Source organism: Carassius carassius, chromosome 22, assembly GCF_963082965.1.
Source record: "Carassius carassius chromosome 22, fCarCar2.1, whole genome shotgun sequence".
Taxonomy (NCBI): domain Eukaryota; kingdom Metazoa; phylum Chordata; class Actinopteri; order Cypriniformes; family Cyprinidae; genus Carassius; species Carassius carassius.
Genome location: NC_081776.1, coordinates 1,213,012 through 1,231,460, shown reverse-complemented (window position 1 = coordinate 1,231,460; position 18,449 = coordinate 1,213,012). Strand labels below are relative to the sequence as shown.

Sequence of the window (18,449 nt, the reverse complement as noted above, 5' to 3'; positions counted from 1 at the left end):
TCTTTTAGGAAACAGGTTGCCAAAATTATAATTTGTGTGTTTCACTTCTTCGGTGCGTTTAGCCTTTAAATAGCACACATTAGCAGTGTGTTTGTGATGATTGTTGACATGATAACAGGGTTGCCTGTTTTCTGAGACAAAATATTCTGCAATTTCACCTGCCATTAGATTTTAAAGTAGCCAAAAGTTGACATCAGTCAGAAATAATCACTAATCACCACTTCATTTTCTGTTGTCTTTAATCAAAATAATGACATCACAATGAATATTAAAACATAAATGTGTAGATTACTTCCTCACAGTTAATTTAATGTAGAAACTAAATATAATGTATAAACTTACATTTTTCCTTTAATGCAATTTGCACTGTGAAAAGCACTATACAAATAAACTTGAAATGAATCATTTAAATAAAAAAATAGCTTTCACAGATGTTTGTCAAAGCTGTCAAATGTTTATAAAAACATTTATAGAATCAAGTTATATCAGTCTTAATCTTGAAATGTGTATTATTTACATTTACATTTAATCATTTAGCAGACGCTTTTATCCAAAGCGACTTACAAGTGAGAACAAAAGAAGCAATCAGATCAATGAGAGATCAACAACAGTATACAAGTGCCATGACAAGTCTCAGTTAGTCTAATACAGAACCCATAGCAAGGTTTTCCCCTTTTTTTAAGGATGGCACCACAAGGTGTCGTTCCCTTGCAGAATGCAAGCTTCTGGAGGGCACATAAGTTTAAAATAGAGAGTAAAGGTATATCAGTGCCGTGCCAGTGGTCGTCTTGGCAAGCATCAGTACCTTGGATTTAATGCGGCTACTGGTAGCCAATGTAACCTGATGAGGAGAAGAGTAACGTGAGCTGTTTTTGGCTCATTGAAGACATCCCTAGCTGCTGCATTCTGGATCAGTTGCAGAGGCTTGACAGTACATGCAGGAAGGTCCGCCAGGAGAGCATTACAATAGTCCAGTCTGGAGAGAACAAGAGCTTGGACAAGAAGTTGGGTGGCTTGCTCTGACAGGAAGGGTCTAATCTTCCTAATGTTGTATAAGGCAAATCTGCAGGACCGGGCCGTTGTAGCAATATGTGAAGCTTAACTGATGATCCATCAAAACTCCTAGGTTTCTGGCTGTCCTTGAAGGAGTTATGGTTGACAAACCCTGCTGTATAGTTGTGACTAAAAATGGGTTAGCTTGAACCACCAGCAGTTCTGTCTTAGTAAGGTTGAGCTGAAGGCTATGGTCATTCATCCAGCTAGAAATGTCAGACAGGCTGCAATGCAAGCAGCTACCGTCAGATCATCTGGTTGGAATGAGAAGTAGAGTTGAGTGTCATCAGCATAGCATAGGAAAAGCCATGCTTCTGAATGACAGATCCTAATGATGTCATGTAGATGGAGAAGAGAAGTGGTCCAAGTACTGAGCCTTGAGGAACCCCAGTAGCACCCAATATAACCCAGTATTATTATTATTATTAGAGAATGTAGACTATTGCTTCTTCAGAGACATTGGATAAATCTGATGTACATCTCTTAAAACACAACTGATAATTACAAATTTAATTAAAATAGACATAAAAATACATATATTTTGAATAGGAAATAAAAGACATTGCTGTATAATAAAATACATTTGTAAAAATAAATTATGCAGCTCCTTCTGGGAAACTCCTTTTTAAAAAATTTTTTTAAGTGGTTTGTGTGTAAAAGTGTGACACCAGAAGAAGCTGACAGTGTTCACAAAATAAATGTGTAAAACAAACAACACTCTGAGGTCAAGTACATTTTCCACTGCTGATCTGGTAAGAAAAATGCATAAATGAACTTTTGACCCCTTTTTTATAGACTTCTCTAGATTCTCAAAGATTTAACTTAGCACTTCTGTCTGTAGCGATGGCTCGTGTTTTCATAAATCACGTCTTCTGATGCTGGGGAGGATGTGTCTGTGATCTTTGCTGTCATGTCTGGTTTTTTGGGCTCTGTCTCAGATGTTGAGGTGTTGTTCTCTGTGTCTGTGGCTCCTGCAGGACGCCGTCGGATTGCAGCGTATTCACTGGTCAGCGAGGCAAGGCCCATGATCTCTCCTGACGGCGGGTCAGCGTTTGTGAAGTCGATGGAGGAATAATGAAGAGATTCAGGTGCACTCGGTGCGGTGGATGACAGCATGCCTTTATTGGTGTAAACAGACTCACTGTCATTATCCAGAGAAACGGCCTGATGGAGAAGAAACGGCAAAATGAGTGAAGATCTGCTGAAAGACTGTAATGTCTTTGAGAATGAATAACTCACTGTTTGAGTCAGAATGAATCCAGATGTCTCATCTTGTGTGGTTTCTGAAGATTTTTCTTTCCTTCTTCTGAAAAACACATTTTTAGATCTTTGAAAAATTGATGCTTATATAAAATGTAAATCAGAATCACAAATCCTCCTTGTGGTGAAGCTAAAAACAGGTGAAGTCTCATCAGAGCAATGTGTGATACAGGATTATTATAGTTAACTTAAACTACAACCAAAACCATTTTAAAAAATGTTCTGAAGTCTATGTTTTATTTCAGCATGTTTCTGAAAAAACTATTTCACTTAATTTAAACTGTAGAACTGAAATTTAAAACTGACATGAAAATAAATAATAAAAAAGAAACCATATAGACAAATAAACACACATATATAACCTAAAACTAAATAACTTAAACATGATTTAATATGATAATATAAAAATAAACTGATTTAAAATATTAAAAAAGTGATACTAAAATAACTTAATATATCAAGTTTAAAGTTTAATTAATTTAACTGTACTAAATGACAATACAATTCTTAAAATACACAAAATTACTAAAACTTAGGATTTTATTTTAATACTATTTTACATTAGTTTTATAAATTTTGTTGTGTTTTTGTAATCTTTATTAGTTAAATTAGATTTTTATTCATTTTAGTTTAATTAGTTATTTCAGTACAATTATTTGTATTTTATTACACGGCTCTGTGGAATACTTGATTCTGATTAGTCAGTCGCGACACAGGTATGTTATCCCTAGATAACAACTGGTAAAAGCTGATAACACAGGCTCATCCGGGTAACAGCAGTCTGCGCTGCTGTTAGTGCTATTTGATCTTAGTGCTGCGTTTAACACTATTGACCACAAAATTATTTTGCATAGACTAATAAACTTTGTTGGCATTAATGGAAGTGAATGGTTTAAATCGTACTTATGTGACCACCAATTTGTAGCAGTAAATGAAGAGGTACCATATCGATCACAAGTGCAATATGGAGTACCTCAAGGCTCAGTACTAGGGCCGTTACTCTTCATGCTTTACATTGTTCCCTTAGGAGATATAATCAGGAAACATGGTGTTAGCTTTCACTGTTATGCTGATGATACTCAGCTCTATATTTCTTCGTGGCCTGGTGTAACATACCAATTTGAAAAACTAACGGAATACATAGTCGATATGGATGACGAGTATTTTTTTACTGCTATATTCTTAAAAAAAAAAAACAGAGGTGTTAATTATTGGACCTAAAAACTTGCCATGTAATTACCTAGAACGCTGTCTAAGTCAGTATTTGAACAAGCTCTTTTTACATTATAATCCTCCACATTTGCTGCATTCTCAAAACTCTGGCAATTTGATAATACCTACAATATCAAAATCAACTGCGGGCGGAAGATCTGTCACTCTGTCACCAATGGAGTTTTGGTTCCTTGCCGCTGTCGCATCTGGCTTGCTTAGTTGGGTTCACTTCATCTACAGCGATATCGTTGACTTGATTGCAAATAAATGCAAAGACACTATTTAAACTGAACAGAGATGACATCACTGAATTCAATGATGAACTGACTTTAACTATCATTTTGCATTATTGACACACTGTTTTCCTAATGAATGTTGTTCAGTTGCTTTGACGCAATGTATTTTGTTTAAAGCGCTATATAAATAAAGGTGAATTGACTTGACTTAACTTCCTATTTAGTGCCTAAATAATAGGAATAACCTACTTAATATTGTTCGGGAGGCAGTCACACTCTTGCAGTTTAAATCTAGATTAAAGACCTATCTTTTAACCTGGCTTACACATAACACACTAATACGCTTCTAATAATCAAATCCCAAATCCATTAAAGGATCTTAGGCGTCATTAATTAGGTAAACCAGAACCGGGAACACTTCCCATAACACCCGATGTACTTGCTACATCATAAGAGGAATGGCATCTACGCTAATATTAGTCTGTTTCTCTCTTATTCCGAAGTCACCTTTCTCCATTCTGTCACCGATGGAGTTTTGGTTCCTTGCCGCTGTCGCCTCTGGCTTGCTTAGCTGGCGACACTTCATTTACAGCGATATCATTGACTTGATTGCAAATGATCGCACAGATACTATTTAAATTGAACTGAGTTGAATGATGACATCACTGATTTCAATGATGAATTGCCTTTAACTGTCATTTTGCATTATTGACACACTGTTTTCCTAATTAATGTTGTTCAGTTGCTTTGAAACAATCTTTTTTGTTTAAAGCCCTATATAAATAAAGGTAACTTCACTGTACTCTTGCTAGGAACAGTTTTTCTTGGTGAAAGCTTTGCGTTTGTTTAGCTAATCAAATATTAAAACTCTATTCAAAATGGTGTACAATTATTTAATTATGTCATCCTGGTATTGCGGACTCACTCTTGTTTCGTTCAAACGCAGCTGCTGCCATTTTGCTATGATTGTTTTGTATGCTGTAATGGATTATAAGATAACTAGCAGACTGGTAAGATTTTAAAACATTTAAATTTTTTTAAACACAGCAACTGCTGTGTTCATGGAAACTTTGAGTTCAAATATTTCAACTCAAATCAATATTACGTGTTTAATTATTTACTTTAGTTTATTGAGTTTAGCTTTATCTCATCATATATTACACCAGTTTTGTGATGATCCTGTTTTGTTCCCACCGTTCATAGCAGAGTGTCAGGATGCACACGATCATCATCACTGAGGCTCCGACAGCAGCTCCGAGCAGCACCGACGGATGATGGAAACCTGCAAAACAGTGTTTGGTTGCTCAGAGGTTGGTCTTTCATAGTTCAGCAGATCTCAGATGTGAAATTGACATTATTACATACTGAACATAATAATTTATCTAAAGTAGTTTTTTTCAGTTTCTAAGCTACTTCTTTTTCACATGGATGAAGATATAAATTGTTTTCTTTCTTGTCGATCAGATGAAGATCACGTGTTTCTCACGTGTGTCTTGTGGTGGTGGGACGTCCTGAAATTGTTGACTGGCGCTGCCATGTGTGTTTGTGCTGAAACACTGCAGGATGTTCGTGTCTGTGAGGGACTGATGGATGTTCAGGACGCTCTTCACTCCTGTGCTTCCTAACGTCTCCTCACTGATGGAGGTTTCTGTAGAGTTAGTGATCACACGTCCAGACAGACGCCACTCTAGTGTAGGACAGGGATTCCCATGAGCCTCACAGACACACTCCGTTACACTGCTTCGACTGCAAGAGATGGAGATATTGGGTGCAACTGAAAGAGAAAATATAATCGTTATGATACAGAAGATCTTGATGGTCTCTACAGTGTAAAACATCTTCAGAATCTGAATGATAAAACACTAAACATGTCACGATAAAACCATGTTAAATGGTAAAAATCATTACTCTATGTCCTACGTCATCTGCCGGAATGGTGTTATTGTGAATGTGCGTACGACAGTTAGCAGAAGCTAGAGATTACGGTTTATAAAGTTTTAAATATGGATATTTTTCTTACAAAAACACATCGCTTCACTACAGGAGGCTTTTATTCACCCCCTGGAGCTGTGTGAGGCACTTTCTATGATGGATGGATGCACTTTATTGGACTTCTTTTGGACTGTTGAAAAATAACACCCATTCACTGCCATTATAAAGATTGGAAGAGCCAGGACATTTTTTAATATAACCCTGAGTGTATTGGTCTGAAAGAAGAAAGTCATATACACCTAGGATAGCTTGAGGGTGAATAAATCATGGGGTGATCGACTCGACTTTATAGAAGAATTGCTGACAGTTTCTTGTAATTTCACTGGTTTAAGTGCAGTTTCACAAAGGATTTATATCAAAACCTTGCATTTCAAAATGCTGTAGCTGTAGTGTAACTTTAATATGCTGCTCTGTAACAAAATCATTTACAAAAGGGGAACCAAATCTTCTTCTGTCTTCCCAGATGCATTTTCTGTAAATGAAGACGTTTGTCACAGTGCTACACCCATTTCACAGCTTTTCTTTTTCATTTTAACAGCCTGTGCATTGCTGACTGTATAGTCGATCACCATCAACCTGTTTACCACTGTCACCATGTCTTTTCAGTGCTGAAAGTCATATTTTGGCTGTGTAAGAGCATTATTAGTACTGTCAGAGCATTATTATGTTTTTGCTGCAGTTACTGAAGTAATTGCACTATAATCACTGTATTTATGTTATCAGGGATCAGATTAAGTTAATCAGATTACATTAATTTGCGGTCTGTGTTTTTACTCACACTGAACATCCAGCTGAATTGTAGCATTGCAGTGGCCATGCTGGTTTTGAGCTTTACAGCCATACTGTGCACCGTGTGTAGGGTTTGTCACAATGTAGGTGTGATTATATCCAGTCTGGAGGAGCTCAAACTGAGACCCTGTCTCTCTGTACCAGGTGTAGTTCACTGCTGGGTTTGCATCACTGCTGCAGATCAGAGTCACTGGTTTGCCCCTCATCACTGAGCTGGAGGGAAGCACTGACAAAGATGTGTTTTTTGGAGCATCTGAAAAAAGAAAAAAAGACGTGCAATGTATGATTGATTTAACACTGCACGTTTAAACCTCTCTATTTTAGACTCCCACTGAACGTCCAGCAGATCACCATGTACTTCCGCTGGACTCTCAGCTGATTACAAATGTGATCCTGGACCACAAAGCCAGTCTTTATTATCAGTTTTTCAAAGTTTTCAGAGTTGAAGCTGGATAAATAAGCTTTCCATTGATGTATGGTTTATTAGGATCGGGCAACATTTGGCCAAGATACAACTATTTGAAAATCTGTAATCTGAGGGTGCAAAAAATCTAAATATTGAGAAAAGTTGTCCAAATGAAGTTCTTGGCAATGGATATTACTAATGAAAAATTAAGTTTTGATATATTTATGGTAGGAAATTTACAAAATAAATTAATGGAACATGATCTTTACTTAATATCCTAATGATTTTTGGCATAAAATAAAAATTTATGATTTTGATCCATACAATGTTTTTTGGCTATTGCTACAAATATACCCCAGAGACTTAAGACTGCTTTTGTGCTCCAGGGTCACTGGACGTCCAGAAGAGTAACAAGTATTGATACTGGACGGCCAGTAGATTAAAAAGTACTCACACTGGATGTCGTGGCATTTAGTATTATGACTTTTTTTTATAATAGTAAAGTCATGTCCTCAGTGTATCTAATGTCGGGAGAAAATTAAGACTCTTATGTTCACTTTTACATTCAACTACAAAACACCTGCATTGCTTACGAGACATTACTATCTCTACAGCTGCTCGATTGTGGAGAAAATTGCAGACAGCGTAGAGCTGGCTGAGGGCAGAAATAATTGTAGGGAGGTTGTTTCCTCACACTGCTAAGACACATTTATATGCAAACACCATGTGAAAGTGAATTTTCCATCTGATCTCTCCTTTAATACTCACACTGGACGTCCAGCAGCACTGATGAGTTCTGTGTGCCGTGTTTGTTCTCAGCTGTACAGTAGTATCGTCCGCTGTGTGTCGGGTCGGTGTTGTTGATGGTCAGGTTTGGTCCGGTTTGAACTGGATTCAGAGGTCTCTCGGTGTCTCTGTACCAGGTGTAGTTCACTGCTGGGTTTGCATCACTGCTGCAGATCAGAGTCACTGAACGACCCTCCAGAACTAAACCAGCTGGATTTATCTCCACCGATGTGTTTTTAGGAGCATCTAGTGGAGGAGAAAATGCTTCAGGCCATTCCAATATATATGGTTAATTTTTTACACATAAAAAATAATAATAATTAAGTCTTTAACAATATGAAATAACACTAATGGAATTGTGGGAAATGTATAGTGAAAAAAAACATGCTTTTCAAATAATACTGAAGGAGTTCACATTAACACTGCATAATTATTGCTGTTTTAATATATATAATATTACATGTAAGTGTTATATTTCATGTTTGATATTTAATGCCTAAAAGCTTAAGTCTAATATTCTAATGATTGTGGAAAAATGAGTTAAGACTAGGGGTTGCACAGACTAATCGACTTGTCGACTTCAATGCTCTGCCATGACAATCTTCTACTCACTCTCGAAGCATCCTAGGTGTGTGCAACTTTCTTCTTTCAGAATAATCCAATCTGAGTTATATTAAATTATAAGGCTCTTCCAAGCCTTTCAATGGGGGTTAGCCAGTGTTTGTTGTCAACAGTTCAGAAGATGTCAAATAAAGTGCGTGCATCTGTAATAAAACGCCCTTCACACAGTTCTGGGGGGTGAATAATGGCCCCTGTAGCGAATCCATGGGTTTTTGCAAGATACATACCCAGATTTCAAATGTAATAAACACTTTCTTTCTCACTTCTGCTGACTCACTTCACTTCTCACTTTATTTGATATCTTCTGAACTGTTGACAACAAACACCCTGGAAGAGCAAGGACAATTTTTAATATAACTCCATTTGAATTATTCTGAAAGAATAAGGTCACATACACCTAGGATGCTTCGAGGATGAGTAGAAGATTGACAAATTTTTATTTTTGGGTGAACTAACTGTTTAAGCTTGACTTCAACTAGTCGCTGGTCCCATAGAGGGCGCAACAGGATAATAAATCTTTGAAGGACTTTCACATTTACGCTCCGTTAACAAACAGTTAAAATGACAAATAAATGTATACTTCGAAAGCTCCACAAGAAATGTGTTGATTATATTACTGGATGCTTGAAATTAAATGGGAGAATGCACAATCTAAACAGTTTATTGTACAGGTAAGTTAATCGCTGTTCTAATCTAATGCGCTGATGCACTGTAATGCACACATGTGCACTTGTGGTCTTGCAGACTTACAATGGCCGAGCACTCACTTTGCAACCATAAACAAAGTAGGCTACTCTCTCAATACTCAAATCAAAGCCCAAACAGAAACTCAAATTTTCTTCAAGCATGATACAGAGCTAAGAGATGGTTGTAACTACACATCCTGTTATAGTGTGCATACTTATTACAGTCTAGATATTGTATGCAGCCTAATTTGCATGCATCAGAGATCCGCACCGCTCTCAAACTGCTGGAATTGAAATTGCATTTTAATGCTTGTGAACATCCTTTTTAGTTTCACTTTCACAATTGGGAAGGGGAGTCACTATTACTAGAAAGACGCTGCCGTGTAGCATTAATTCACACATGCAGTCGCTCTCACTAATGGATTATTATTATAAATTTATATCTTATCTAAAACAAGCAGAAAGCAGTGAGCAATAAAATGACACAAAGGCAAAAGAACTGATAAAAATGAGCTGTTATGAGCAATAGCCATCTGGGCAGCGCTGTGTCATCATGCCATAGCTGTGAACAAGGGGTTTGTCACAGCTCCAGACTTATTTGTTCATTAATGACGTCATCAGCGACTAGTCGATTTCGACTCGACTTTAATCAAAGAAAAGTCAACTTTAAAAAATCAGAAGTCAACCCCTAGTAAAGACTCGTAACACTCACACTGGACGTCCAGCAGCACTGATGACTTCTGTGTGCCGTGTTTGTTCTCAGCTGTACAGTAGTATCGTCCGCTGTGTGTCGGGTCGGTGTTGTTGATGGTCAGGTTTGGTCCGGTCTGAACTGGATTCAGAGGTCTCTCAGTGTCTCTGTACCAGGTGTAGTTCACTGCTGGGTTTGCATCACTGCTGCAGATCAGAGTCACTGAACGACCCTCCAGAACTAAACCAGCTGGATTTATCCTCACAGATGTGTTTTTAGGAGCATCTATGGAGGAGAAAATCATTCAGGTGATTACTTTATGATTTACAGCATTAATTATAGATGATCATTCAGAACAGATTGAAATAACTCCTGTCTTACACTGAACGTGTAGCAGACGAGACTCTTGTGTTGTGTTCTGCTTCTGTATCTGGTGTGTTGCAGTGCAGGTGAAAGTGACTCTGTGATGACGGTGAGAAACAGTGAAGTTCAGATCAGAGATGAGATCAGTTTGGCTCTGATACTGTCGTCCTGTGACGCTCTCGATGAGAGACGAGCTCCATGTGAGAGATGATGGACGAGACGGACAGAAGATCTTAGTAGAGCAGCGCAGACTCACTGAACTTCCCTCAATCACCTCCACCTTCCTCTTCATCACCTTCTGCTGATCCTTAAAGACAATCAGTGTAGGTTTGGGTGGAGATCCTGAAACAGACAGAGATATTACAAGATAATGTTGATTATCATATCCAGTGATGAAGGTATATATTGTACAGTAGTAGATTTCTTTTTCATGTCCAGTCACACTACAGAAGCAGCATGAACAATATGACACTCACCTGAGACGACAATTTCAACTTCAGAGTATGTAGGTCCTATGTAGTTATATTTCAGTTTACCATTGGTTTCGACTCTTAAGTAATACGACCCATTATGACTCTGATCAACATTATCGAAGCGTGTGGTGCAGTTTTTCTGTGTAGCAGTGCCAAATATTTCTCCTTTTAACCGTCCAGTGTTGGGGCTGCTGGAGTCAAACATTATAACGTGAGGGTTTCTGTCTTTAAACCACATTCTCTTTGCTCTGTCAGTGAGGTCAGCTTCATATTGTTGTTCAATATCAAATGTGCAGGGGATGAAAACACAGGATCCTTTCAGAGCTTCTACTTTATTCGGCAGATTGATATTAAAGCCACACAAAACACCTAAAACAAAGACAAACAGATCGAAGGAAGTAAACGATCAGAGGATACAAGCAGAACACACTTCTGCAGAACTTATTGCTCTTTATCTCATGAAGGTCACATGAAAGTGCTTTCATAATAATAATTAATCTTGTTAAACAGAGGAATAATCTAAGAATGAGACCTTGTATCAGAGATCCAGTGAGGAGGAACGTCACCAATGTTTCCATCATTTACATTCACCTTACAGCAGAATAAACAACAAATGAAGACATTTTATAGAAGGAAAAAAGCAGAAATGTAGGAGCTGTTTTTGATTGTTTATCCTATGCACCTATCGATCATCTACAGCTGTGTGAGGGTCATTGTTGATTGATAGGATGAAAAAATATATTTTATGGTGTATGAATTTATAGCTCTTTTGGTATAAACTCATTATTTCTAGATTAAAGTTTCAGATTTTATTATTTACATGAGAATACAGAACACTACTAAAGATTTTAAAAACAGGTCATTCTGATCTTGAACATGTTTCAAACCTTAACGTTTGAGAATCTGAAAGCTACAGGAGTAAGTGTGAGTTTGAGTGTGTTGTGTGTAAATGTCTTACCAGAGAAGAGAGTTGAAGACAGAGCTCAAGCTGACGCTTCTACACTGAACGGAGGGAGAACTGTGTGTGAAAACGACACAATTTAGCTCATATTAGAGATTCACCACTTCTCCTTTAGACAGAACTCAGTAACAGTAGCCAGGCTGAGAAATATGCAAATCAGTCTGAAGCTGAATATTCAACACATTTCTTTATATCTGATGGAAACAAATCATGTGAGATCCAGTGTTCATGTTGATAATAATTCTCCATAATCAGTCATACTTGTTGAATCACATTAAAAGCTAAATCCAAGAACACTATGTGCAGGAAACATGCTTTTTTCTTTTTCACATCTTTTGCATTTCTTACTTCTTTGAGATATTATACTGTATCTCAATATTGTGTTACGGTAATATTTCTCATGTTCTGAATTCAGTTTATCAGTTTACTTCAAATAAGGAAGGTTTTCTTGCCCAAGATACTGACAGAAGCTGAAAGCAGGAGAGATTTCAGCAGAACACTGCTGTCTGTTTGTAAGGTGTCTGTGTCTAAAGTCAGCAATACGAGCTGCTCACTTCTACAGCATTTAATTATTCCTGTACAGTAAGTGTGATACTGTAAACATTTACATTTAGACATTTGACAGAATAATCTTAGAGGCAATAAATAATTGTGTTTTGTTTTGTAATATGAAGAGTCTGTCACAGAGCTGTCATCTGTAATATCTGAACTGAAACTGAAAGTGTTTTCATGTTGTCAATGATCTGAAAGTGAAGTCGCTTCTGTCTCTAGTGGAGCAGATGGAAACTGCACATCAGTTCCTGTGATTACAACAAGAAACACTCACCACCAGAGGACACCAGACTGGTATTTTATGTGTTGAGATATAGAAATAGTGATTTTAATATAGTGATTTTTAATTTTTTTTTTTGTAATAAGAAACTTTATTTGTAAATGCTGAACGTCCATAATTTTGTAAACTTTACAGTTCTGAATATCAAATTCTTTACTCATAAATACCAATAAATACGTTGATGAATATACCAAAAAATACCAAAAATGAATAAATACGTTTTCCCTTGATGTATGTTAGGATAGGACAATATTTGGCAGAGATACAACTTTTTGAAAATATGAAATCTAAGTGTGCAGAAAAATCTAAATTTTGAGAAAATAGCCTTTATTAAAGTCGTCCAAATGAAGTGCAATGCATATTATTACTAATAAAAAATTAAGCTTTCATATTTTTACTGTAGGAAATTTACAAAACATTTTCATGGAACATGATCTTGACTTAATATCCTAATGATTTTTGGCATAAAAGAAAAATCTATCTTTTTTTTTTATTGTTTGCTATTGCTAAAAATATACCCAAGCGACTAAAGACTGGTTTTGTGGTCCAGGGTCACATTTGTCAGTGAGCTCAGGATCTGTTGAGCAGCAAATATTCTATTCATCTCTCCTTATTCTCAACCTGTGATCAGTCAGATCTGTCTCCTTTTCCTCAGAATTTGGCTACTTTTAAACTGTTGCCAAGGGTTGATTTTCCCAAATCGAGCGCAGCGTTAGTTCAGTCAGGCCACGGAGTCATAGGCTGGGACCAGCTGATGTGGTCAGCTGTCAAATAGCTCCAATCACTACCATTCTCCAATTACACACAGGACATATATACGTGGCACTATTGCTCAGTAAGTATGCTCAAATGGCTCGCAACCCTCCCTCCATCCCCATTATAAACACCTTCTGGTTGTCGTCTCTTTGTTTCAGATCACTAAGGCTTTCAAAATGGGTTAAAGGTTTGAAAATATTGCATAAATTACATTTGACTGAAATGCTTGTATTGAAACATTTTGCATCTATGATAAAACTTTCATGGACTTCTACATTAACTGTTCCCTCCTGGTGAAATGACCTGCCCAACTCAATCCAAGCAGCTGAGTCTTTAATATTTTCAAGAAACGGCTGAAAGCACATCTCTGTCCTCTTCATTTGACCCTAGCACTCTCTATTCTAATAGTTAGAGGGAAGTATTTTCTATCTTTTTCTATTCTTTCTATTTGTTTTCTTTTTCTTTTTTATAAAATCTAAATAAGAAAACAAACAAAAAAACATGCTACCTGAACTGTTAGATGAAGCCCCGCCCACAAACTCCGCCCCCTACTTTCCTCTTTTTGAAACACTATGATATGGTTACCCTAAACTATACAGAACTATACAGGCACAATGTCATTCACAAACCTCAAAATCTGTCAATTTTATTCTCTTTTTCCCCCATGTGTTGTCTATTAAAGACGCAGAGAGTTTTTCGAAGGAAGTCTGATGACTCTGGGAGTGGAATTAGAAGCGACACAATCTGTAAGTCATTTAATAAAACAATTAAATAAAACACTTTTCTTCCACACACATCAGACTGAGAGTTCCTTATGCCTGCTTTTATATCAGTTTCAGTCTCGTTTTTATCTTGGTTTATCGTTTAGATAGACTTATTCAGTAATCATTATTATTATTAGAGATTGTACAGTAGGTTATTCCTTTTTCAGAAACATTTTAATAAAGCTAAAGTACATGTCTTAAAACAAAATGTATGATTAAAAATGTAATGAAAAAAATAAAAGTAAAAAATTGCAATAAAAATAAGGAATAAAAGTGATAGGTGTATAATAAAATACATATACAAAATAAACCATGCAGGGCTGGATTACAGGTGATACTGTTGTAATTAATGTTCAGCTTCTTGTTCAGATAGTTTCGCTTCATAAGAACGATTTTTTTTTTCCTTTCAGAGTGACTGTAGCTGCTGATTTGCATCTTATGAATCACCAAGAAAATAAAATAGATAAAAAAAAAATCTTTACTGTTCTACTGAAGAAAAAAGTAATCTTCATCATTAATGTCCTGAGGATGAGTTCATTTACAACAAATTTGTCTATTTGGGTGAACTATCCTGTTAAAACGATGATGAATAAACACTTAAAATATCTTCTTTCATGTTCCACAGATGAAAGAAAGTTCTGTAGGTTTGTAATTGTTATTTTTGGATGAAGGATCTCTTAAATTGTTGCTCAAAGATTCAATGGATTTGGTTCAGTCTTGTTTTTCAGCATCATCTGCGCTGACCAGCGCTTCCTTCTGTCTGTAGCTATGGCCCGTGTTTTCATAAATCACGTCTTCTGATGCCGGTGAGGATGTGTCTGTGATCTTTGCTGTGATGTCTGGTTTTTTGGGCTCTGTCTCAGATGTTGAGGTGTTGTTCTCTGTGTCTGTGTCTCCTGCAGGACAGTGTCGGACCGCAGCGTATTCACTGGTCAGCGAGGCAAGGCCCATGATCTCTCCTGACGGCGGGTCAGCGTTTGTGAAGTCGATGGAGGAATAATGAAGAGATTCAGGTGCACTCGGTGCGGTGGATGACAGCATGCCTTTATTGGTGTAAACAGACTCACTGTCTTTATCCAGAGAAACGGCCTGATGGAGAAGAAACGGCAAAATGAGTGAAGATCTGCTGAACGACTGTCTGTAATGTCTTTGAGAATGAATAACTCACTGTTTGAGTCAGAATGAGTCCAGATGTGTCGTCTTCTCTGGTTTCTGAAGGTTTTTCTTTCCTTCTTCTGAAAAACATGTTTTCACATCATCAAATAAAAAAGTATACTTCTATATAATCTCAGTAAGTATTACAAATCCTCATCAGTCTCATCAGAACAATTAATGTTCCAGGATTATTATAGTTAACTTAAACTACAACCAAAACCATTTTTAAAGTCTAAAGTCTATATTTGATTTCAGCAAGTTTCTGAAGCAACAATTTAACTTATTTTAAAGGGTTAGCACACCCAAAAATGAAAATTAGGCTGTGTTTTACTCACCCCCAAAGCATCCTAGGTGTATATGACTTTCTTCTTTCAGATGAATCCAGTCAAAACCAGTAAAAAAACAAATTTAAAAGAACTTTGCAGGAAAGTAATCTATATTATTTAATCTATTTTATTTTCTTCACTTTGCTGGTGTCTTGTATGACAATGTATTACTGCCACCTATCTGTCAAATGGACCATTGACACTCGTAATTGAGATTGTAGATAGAGTGTCAATGGTCCATTTGACAGATAGGTGGCGATAATACATTTATAAGTCTGCGATCCGCCATAAAGCAAGAAGAAGAAGAAGAAGAAGAAGAAGAAGAAGAAGAAGAAGACGAATCAAGCCCTGGCTGTTGAGAACGTGCCAAGGACAGTTCAGAAATTGTGGTGAATCAGAGGTAAAAAAAAACTATATAAATACTGTTCAGTTTCCTGCACAGACTGATCGTTTTGTGTCTTTACTCATCAATGTTTCATCACAAGCTGCAGTGTTTAATTTGGCTGTGTTTGCGTATGTTTTTTTGACTCTCAAAGCCGTGATTCCCATTCACTTTCATTATATGACTGACAGACTGCAATGGTTTGAGTTAAAAATCTTTGTTTGTGTTCTACTGAAGAAACAAAGTCACCTACACCTTGGATGCCCTGGGGGTAAACAGCCAAACATCAAATTTTCATTTTTGGATAAAGTATCCCTTTAATGAATAAAATAGTTTGTAGAACCCTTCAATACAGTTGGTAAATATTTTTATATTATATTTGGGGGAGAGTGGGGGACTAGACACAGTCTCAGAAAAATATTTGCAGGAATCTCATTTTTCATGCGATCTCCTTCAGATTTGAAATAGAAACTCATGAGACATGTGACTTTCAACCCATTCCTTTTCTAGTTTGCATCAGGACTGATTTCATGTTTTTTTATATCAAATAAAAAACTAATTCACTCTGGTAAAATCAAGTCACTTCAGTGTCTATAACTTTTAATATTTTCGAGCATTATCAACTCTGGTTGATAAAAAAGTAAAGCCCAAAGGGTCTTCTTTCCAAAGACACCAAAATTTGTTTGTAACACACTGAAGTAAGGAACTGTTACAATTTTAAGTTAGGTAGAACACTTTCAACTTGAGTCCCATAATGGGGGGTGCTGGTGAAAATATTTTAAATGTACTAAATAGCAATAAAACTAAAAATACACAAAATTACAAACAAATTATTATTTTATTTTATACTATTTCACTTTAGTTTTAGTAATTTGTTGTGTTTTTGTAATCTTTATTAGTTTAATAAAGTATTAAAGTATAAAGTATTAGTATTTTATTTCAGTTAAGATTTATTTGTTTTAAAAAGTATTTATACTTTATTTGTTTTAAAAAGTATATATATATACATACAGGTGCTGGTCATATAATTAGAGTATCATCAAAAAGTTGATTTATTTCACTAATTACATTCAAAAACTGAAACTTATATTATATTCATTCATTACACACAGACTGATATATTTCAAATGTTTATTTCTTTTAATTTTAATTTTGATGATTATAACTGACAACTAAGGAAAATCCCAAATGATATATATATAGCTTAGCTTTATCTCATCATATATTACACCGGTTTTGTGATTATCATGTTTTGTTCCCACCGTTCATAGCAGAGTGTCAGGATGCAAGAGATCATCATCACTGAGGCTCCGACAGCAGCTCCGAGCAGCACCGACGGATGATGGAAACCTGCAAAACAGTGTTTTGTTGCTCAGAGGTTAGTCTTTCATAGTTCAGCAGATCTCAGATGTGACATTGCCATTATTACATACTGAACATAATAATTTATCTACAGTAGTTTTTTTCAGTTTTTAAGCTACTTCTTTTTCACATGGATAAAGACATCATTTGTGATCTTTCTTGTTGATCAGCTGAAGCTGTTGTTGTGTTTCTCACGTGTGTCTTGTGGCGGTGGGACGAACTGAAACTGTTGACTGGCGCTGCTGTATTTGTTTGTGCTGAAACACTGCAGGATGTTCGTGTCTGTGAGGGACTGATGGATGTTCAGGACGCTCTTCACTCCTGTGCTTCCTAACGTCTCCTCACTGATGGAGGTTTCTGTAGAGTTAGTGATCACACGTCCAGACAGACGCCACTCTAGTGTAGGACAGGGATTCCCATGAGCCTCACAGACACACTCCGTTACACTGCTTCGACTGCAAGAGCTGGAGATATTGGGTGCAACTGAAAGAGAAAATATAATCGTTATGATACAGAAGATCTTGATGGTCTCTAAAGTGTAAAATATGTTAACAGCAAGTTCCCTTACTGTGAAAAAGAATACATCTAACAGGACATTTCATGTAATTTTACAGTAAAATACTGTTAAATATACAGTTTTTAGAAGTGGATCATCTTATTTAATTTAATTTAATTAATTTAATTTATAATTCAGTGTTTTATGGTGGTTGTCAGTATATTATAAGGAAACAACAAAATATATATTAGTATCTCAGTAAGTTGCTATATTAACATATTTATTCTGTAAATTTAAGTTTGGTTCTCTGTAGATGGATTACAAATGTGTTCGTGACAAAATAAACCAAAAACATAACCTTGAGTTAATGGTTTGCTAAAGTAGAAAAGAGGAATAAGCCAGAATGATTAAGCAACTATAAGGTCCGTCTACAAAACACCACACTGCCGTTATTGTGCTGAAGAACTCATTTTACTCTTCTGTCTACAGTAGTACTCGGTTATAAAAAGTCCTTAATTGATGTAATTCACCTAAAAATAAACCTTACACTACGTCCTACGTCATCCGCCGGAATGGTGTTATTGTGAATGTGCGTACGACAGTTAGCAGAAGCTAGAGATTACTGTGTATAAAGTTTTTAAAATGTATATTTTTCTTACAAAAACACATCGCTTCACTACAGGAGGCCTTTATTCACCCCCCGGAGCCATGTAAGGCACTTTTTATGATGGATGGATACACTTAATTGGACTCCTTTTGGACTATTGAAAAATAACACCCATTGACTGCCATTATAAAGCTTGGAAGTCTGATTGGACTCTGATTTTATTCGTCTGAAAGAAGAAAG

General features: G+C 36.3%; 3 protein-coding genes across 3 annotated transcripts in view; all 3 read right to left on the bottom strand.

The window, feature by feature from the left end:
- Positions 1-758: 758 nt before the first annotated feature.
- LOC132098536 (myelin-associated glycoprotein-like) lies at positions 759-8,561 on the bottom strand. The gene is made up of 7 exons (XM_059504619.1): positions 8,522-8,561; positions 7,717-7,980; positions 6,532-6,795; positions 5,248-5,535; positions 4,956-5,043; positions 2,293-2,359; positions 759-2,217 (listed from the first exon to the last, which is right to left on the bottom strand). Exons 1-7 carry the CDS (start codon positions 8,559-8,561, stop codon positions 1,876-1,878), a joined length of 1,353 nt encoding a protein of 450 aa, XP_059360602.1. The 3' UTR covers positions 759-1,875.
- Positions 8,562-9,715: 1,154 nt separating this feature from the next.
- LOC132098535 (sialic acid-binding Ig-like lectin 14) lies at positions 9,716-11,612 on the bottom strand. The gene is made up of 5 exons (XM_059504618.1): positions 11,527-11,612; positions 11,101-11,159; positions 10,572-10,937; positions 10,114-10,437; positions 9,716-10,017 (listed from the first exon to the last, which is right to left on the bottom strand). The coding sequence occupies exons 2-5, from the start codon at positions 11,147-11,149 to the stop codon at positions 9,716-9,718; spliced, it is 1,041 nt and encodes a 346-aa protein (XP_059360601.1). The 5' UTR covers positions 11,150-11,159; positions 11,527-11,612.
- Positions 11,613-14,493: 2,881 nt separating this feature from the next.
- The window catches only part of LOC132098533 (B-cell receptor CD22-like), a 29,427-nt gene continuing 25,471 nt past the window's right edge, over positions 14,494-18,449 (bottom strand). Inside the window, exons 8-11 of the mRNA XM_059504617.1 lie at positions 17,302-17,589; positions 17,007-17,094; positions 15,050-15,116; positions 14,494-14,970 (exon numbers count right to left, since the gene is read on the bottom strand). Of these exons, the coding sequence (XP_059360600.1) occupies positions 14,593-14,970; positions 15,050-15,116; positions 17,007-17,094; positions 17,302-17,589 (821 nt within the window). The 3' untranslated portion in view covers positions 14,494-14,592. The remainder of the gene's footprint in view (positions 14,971-15,049; positions 15,117-17,006; positions 17,095-17,301; positions 17,590-18,449) is intronic.